This window comes from Actinia tenebrosa, unplaced genomic scaffold (assembly GCF_029948245.1).
Source record: "Actinia tenebrosa isolate PJP-AT-01 unplaced genomic scaffold, QUT_ActTen_1.0 PGA_scaffold3__52_contigs__length_22856419, whole genome shotgun sequence".
NCBI classification, from domain to species: domain Eukaryota; kingdom Metazoa; phylum Cnidaria; class Anthozoa; order Actiniaria; family Actiniidae; genus Actinia; species Actinia tenebrosa.
In genome coordinates, this window is record NW_028292580.1 from 18019461 (window position 1) to 18025582 (window position 6122).

Below are 6122 nucleotides of genomic sequence, written 5' to 3' on the forward strand. Positions count from 1 at the left end.
AAGAAAACGAAAGAAAAAGGAGTAAAAAATAAAAGAGAGAGAGCAAATAAAATAACGAAAACCCTGATTTAAGGGGTGAATGGGAAAAATGAGAAAAATAGAAAAGAATAAGGACTCTGTGGTCGATCCAGGAATTTTAGAAGGGGGCTTTTTAGTAATAGGAATGTGAGGAAAAGGAGGACCGATGGCTTACTAAGGATAATACTTGGAATTTTGAGCAAAACAAACCCCCCCTGAGTCTGCCCCTGGGACTGCAGGAAAAGGGCTGGGGAAATTTCAACTTGTTTACTTTTTGATAAAATCTACTAAAAAATCTACTAAACCACTTATATATCATTTCTAGATTTACCAGAAAATGAAAAAAGTACTTGACATGGAGTCATATGATCTGCAATGACAAAATAATGAGTCTATAATAGAGCAAAATATGTTGTTATTTATTATAATGCAAACATTGTTATGAAAATATTTTTTACAGATATTTTGGCTGCTCTAGCTTATAAATCATTCCTCTTTATAATCTGAAGCACAAAAAATCTTTAATTAGAATCTTTATTGAATATATACATTTTTGAATAAATAATCAAAAAAAATTTTTCATAATTTTTGTCTTTTTAAATCTATTTGCAATAATTTTATAATTGTAATAGCACAGGGAGCCCACTCATGATAAATGTGAAAGATAAGAATAAAACCAGATAAAAAATAGCTTCTTTGAATTTATAGTTATAGTGTATGCAAATTTATAAACACTTGCAATGTGCTGTATTTTGAGCACTCACTTTTGCTATTTGAATGTGTCATTGAGAACAGTACAGGAAAAAAAAACTTAATCAAAAACCAATCTATTCATATTTTATCTTTTTAGCTATAATGTACCTCTTGTAATAAGTTCTTCAAGTATAGAGGGCAAAAAATATATAGAATTTTATGTTTTTCTTTTTGCATACTTGAAAATTAGTTGCATTCCATGATTTTCCCATTTCTTATGACCTTCTCCCCACTTTATACAAGAAGTCTATTATTTTCAAAAACAAAAAACAAAAAAATAACTGTGCACTATTCTATGGGTTGTATTATTTATAACATTCAAAATTCAGCCTTGCTGCTCTGCATGGCTCCCAATGCTTAACTCAAACTCTAACATTGAATAAACTGCCCTAATTGTTGAGGAACTTCAATAGCTTTATCTTCAAGCCAAAAACTGCTAGGATTACTTTCCTCCTTTATTTCAGAACATTCCTCTGGTTTGTTGTTGGCGTTGAATACTTCTAGATACTCCATGTACAAGACTCTCGCTTTAGCAAGAGTTCTACTCAAATCATGTTTACGAAGCATCTTGTCAAAGTACATTGCAAGCGCATTGTAGTCCATTTTTTTTTGAAAGCAATAATCCTTGTGGAGAAGCAATATTGCTAAGCAAACAAACAGTGCAAAAGGATTGCCACTACCCAGCTCGTAAGGCCCTGGAATCTGAATCAGGTTTGCTTCTGGTGTATCACTTCCATTAAAGTTATTAATCATGGTGAAGGAATCTTCAAGATCCTCATCCTCTTCTTCAGGTTCTAAGCCAATATCACAAACTATATTGTCATTTTTGAAGTTTTCACATTTATTTCTGACAGTCTTCGCTGCAGAGTTGAACGTCTCCGAAGACATCCCCTGTGAACCAAATGGAGATGTCGTACTCCATATTACCTCCATGATATTTAGACTGTCAGTAAACTGGAACTCCCTTTTGAGGTCAAGTAAAAGCCAGCGATAACAGAAAAACATATCCTCTGCACCAATGTTCACCAAGTATTTATATAACTCTGGATCTGTTCTTTGTACAAGTAAAGAGAGGTGTTCAAATTTTTGACTCATGGCTTTACTGTCAAGAAGAAAGTGAGTTTTCATTCTGTACATCAATGAGCAGAAACAAGTGTATGCAATAGCTTCATCATTTAATACTACTAGTAATGGAGACGCTAGATCACTCATGCCTTGGACATAAGAAACGTCTGGGTTCACTATGGCATAAGTCATTAAGATATTAAACAGCGATTCAATATTTGGGTGATCCTCGGGTACGTCAAAGTATGGGCACGCTTTATCAGTTCGAACAACATCCTTCCGTATCATGTGAGAAAGTGACTCAATGTCTTTTGGGTCCCTGGTTTGCCATTCTGATTTCAGATGCCAAAAGACTTGGGATTTCATTAATAAATATCTTTCTCTTTCATCACTTGTTAAGTCAGGGGGGAACACGTGAAGGAGATGTGGCCATACTTCTTTCCTTAGAGATGGAACCACACCACACTGGAAAACCCAGGACACAAATTCTTCTGTGTGAATAAGACGTCCTTCACAATCGAGGAAATGATACCAATCGCTGTCTTTTAAAGGTCCTTTCTTGGTTGGTGTAGTTAATGCTTTGGTTATTTGATTAAGGGTCTTTTCCATTTGGTGTTTGATAGATATGTGGAAGGGTACTGAAGGAGTAAGCTTAGAAGATAACACATTATTGGTAGGTGGAGCTTCAGAAATGTTAAGTATTGCCCAGTCATTTTCTTCATCTGAGAAAAAGGAAGAAAAAAAACCAGTTGATATTAAATAATTCAGCCTTTGAAATACTGATTGGATGCTTTTAAACCATTAAGCTATTGTGAGACTGAGGGAGAGAAAGTTTCAGATCTAATGATAAAGATTCAATGCTATATAATATTGAATACCCTGCTGGAATAGTCTCCCTTTGATTTCCCTTCAGCAAAATAAAAAAGAGAGAGTCTGCAGTCTATTTTGTGTAGTTCTTTTGTAATGCTATGAATCTGGATAGTGAGATGCATGCTTTCAGGTTTGACACTGGTTTAAACAGGTTTTGATACTGTAATAAGAGATGCATTTGATAACCAAAACTTGTGAAGCAAAATGGACCACAGTTTAATTATCGAAGCATTACAGCTGTATTTTAAAAAAGGTGTAAAACATGTCTTGACTGGAAAAAAAAACTCAAACCGACTCCTCGGCAAAACATTTTTACAGAAAAGTTGCTAAATTTCCAAAAAGCAATGGTTTGCAAACCATTTAAAAAAGGATTAGCTAGGATTGGGCTTGGGTTACAATGCAGTTTCCTCTGTAGAGTCTTCCTTTTTTCTCTTGCTCGGGGTAAATTAAAGGGAGACTCTGCAAGCCACTTAATAAAATTGCTGAATTATTCTGACTAGCAATTCTGAACTTTGCACAAAATAAAAAGGCAAAAATGTATAATCACAAATTGTTCACTTGTCAAAAAAAAAAAAAAAAAAAATTAAATAAATTTAAAAAAAACTGGCTCTGTTTGTATTATTATTCTAAAAACTGAATGAATCTAGATACAACATATCTTACCTGGCCTTAACAAAGGATCAACTCTCAATGACAGATATGGAAGAGAAGCACTGAGAAACGCAGCATCAAGATCAAAGTCAGACGTCAGTGAAACAAACACGTCAGGCCTCTTCCCAGTGTCACTTGACTGAGGAAGCTGATAAGAGATTTCAAACTCCCTAAAAAACAAATAAAAATGTCATCATTGCATTGTAATGTTGTTGTTTTTTTCCTCTTGCAAGTTTATTCAACGTACAAATGCAAATAATGGGCCAGTAGCCAAAAGCTGACAATAAATTTAAAACTTTCTTAACAAAGAAGAAATTTTTAATATTCCAATATCATCATTGATTATTAGTAAATTATAAATTTGTGATTTCATGACGAAGTAAAATTTGAAAACAAAAAAACTAATGACAATAATTCTACTCCACCCAAAACACTGACAGTTACCTAAATTCTCTTTCACAATACTTCTTTCTAACTCTTAAGATTTATAACCTTCAAGTCTATTATATATATTAGCATTTTAGAGTGAAGGCATTTAACCCGTGAAATAAAAATTATTAGTCAATGTGTAATAGTCAAATAGACACAAAAGAAAACAATGGAATTAGGGTCTACTAATGTGTATTAGTCTAACATCTATTTCACGGGTTTAATGACTTCACTCTATTCCAGAAATTCCGTTACCAGGGTAATGAAATGCAGTGAGAAAAATGTGATAAAGATCTAATATTGTCACAGCAGCATAGAAACAGGTGGTCAAATAGAGAAAGGCAAAAGAAAACAAGAAAAAAAAAACAGATATCACAAGTTTATGTTTATACTAAAAAAATATATGGTTAATGCTGTAATCAAAACATTGAGGAACAACCAAGAAAACCACATTCCCGTTAATATCTTTTAGTCACGTAAAGAAGGAATATAAGAATTATTTAAGAACATTAGGAATTCAAATAAAAGTACTTATAAATGTTCTTTAGTACTATATATCTGTAATTAACACATCATGCAATCATTTGCAATTTAAAAATACATAGAGCTTCTTAACTCAAATATATATATATATATATATATAACTAAAACTGAAATGATTCTATATTTTGACAAAAACAAATAAATGGATAAAAACAGAATAAAATAATTTGTAAATTTATCATTTCCTCGAAGAATTTTCTGTCATTTTGAAATATTTTATACTTGGGTGTTTTTACATTTCAAGTAAACTTTGTTTCATAAATCTACTAATTTTTCGTCAAAATCAAGGCGGTAAATTTAGAGACAGCGTTAGAGTACCTTGGAATGACAATTATAGAACTAAAAAGGGTTTAAAGGTGATAAATGGTTTAATAACGAAAGAAAAAGAAATGGTTGGGTTTCATTATGGAATTCTGAATTCTCCTTACATCAGAAGAGTTTTTTTTAAAGGTATCTCTACTCACCCAGAAAGTTGAAAAGCCCTCTTCAACAACTGACTTAAATTCTCAAACGATGTAATATTCGGATCAACTGCAAAACATCTTAACTCTCTTCCTTTGACATTCTCAAGCTGAGATAAAAGAAAGAATTTTAAAAACCCAGATAAAATTATTTTAGCAAATGAACAGTGAATTTGCGGTTTTTTCCAAAGATTCTACTCAATTATCACCCCAAAAACTCACCAAAGCTTTGACTCTGATAGCATCTCTGTCTTGAAAACAAGATGTAGTAGACATTCAAAGGCTTTTAAATGGCGTTGTACCCATAAAATATAGCTTTAGAAGGAGTTTTTCCACCTTCTGTTGAGCGAATATGTAAACATAAATTTCGATGTGGCACAACCATGACGTCATCTGTCAGCGGTGAGGGTCACGGGCGCAAGCAATTTCGTTATGCTAATTTTCCATTTCTCTATTATTTTTATCTATCCGTCCTCATTCCATTTAGTCTTTTCAAGCAAAAAAAATGAAGGTCAATCTCCTTCCTTACTGAAATACCAGCTGTGTTCTTGAAACAACAACTCGAAGAATCCGGTGACATCAGAATTTGAACATTTAATTCGTCAATAACGATAATCACTGTAAACGCCCAGTCGGTAAAAACGATATGCAAGGATTCAATTAATATGAAAACATGCAGTAGTACGTTCTCTTAACTTGTTAGTTCAATGTAGGGAGTAAAGCAAAAGTACGTATATGTTTTTTATCGAGATTTTTCTCAAAAACTGAATTTTCTTATAAAATTTTGTATATCCTTTTATGGTCACAGTTCAATGAAGCGATCAACGTGGTTTACCATAGACGTGACGTGGGTAGTGTGTTTTTGTTTTTACTTTGGTAGCGCTAAAAAATACGACCACAATAAAGAGTATACATAAGTTTATAGTGTCGTGTTTATAAGGGGTCATGGGCGGGACGGTTAGCCTTCGGATTAAACATTAAGTAGTAATATATCATGCAACAAAATGGTGTGGTCACTGCGCTTCAACCCTGGCCCTCCGCTTTAGCCCCCTAGACACCGCTGTTAGATTCGTCACGCAAAGCTCTGTGCACCCACTTTTACTAATTTTAGGCCATTTTTGAGTTTACTAATTTTTAGACCAATTATCAGTTAACTTTCAAACCCTATCCACAACCTCCTAAAATGGATGCCCGAGGGACGAAGACGATAACGAGCTAGGGGAAAGAGACTGGCAAGAATTGTAAGACGAGAATAGTATACATGAGTATGTATAGATACATCCCAAGCAAGAATCTTAATCTCAATAGAATTATACGTGGTCTAAAATGGAA

The 6122-nt window shown here is 33.4% G+C and overlaps 1 protein-coding gene across 1 annotated transcript; it reads right to left on the reverse strand.

Annotated features, from left to right (window-relative positions):
• Positions 1-534: 534 nt before the first annotated feature.
• Positions 535-5315, reverse strand: LOC116307567 (TBC1 domain family member 25). Its single transcript, XM_031717855.2, has 4 exons — positions 5013-5315; positions 4794-4900; positions 3370-3527; positions 535-2558 (listed from the first exon to the last, which is right to left on the reverse strand). Exons 1-4 carry the CDS (start codon positions 5064-5066, stop codon positions 1141-1143), a joined length of 1737 nt encoding a protein of 578 aa, XP_031573715.2. The 5' UTR covers positions 5067-5315; the 3' UTR covers positions 535-1140.
• Between the last annotated feature and the right edge of the window lie 807 nt (positions 5316-6122).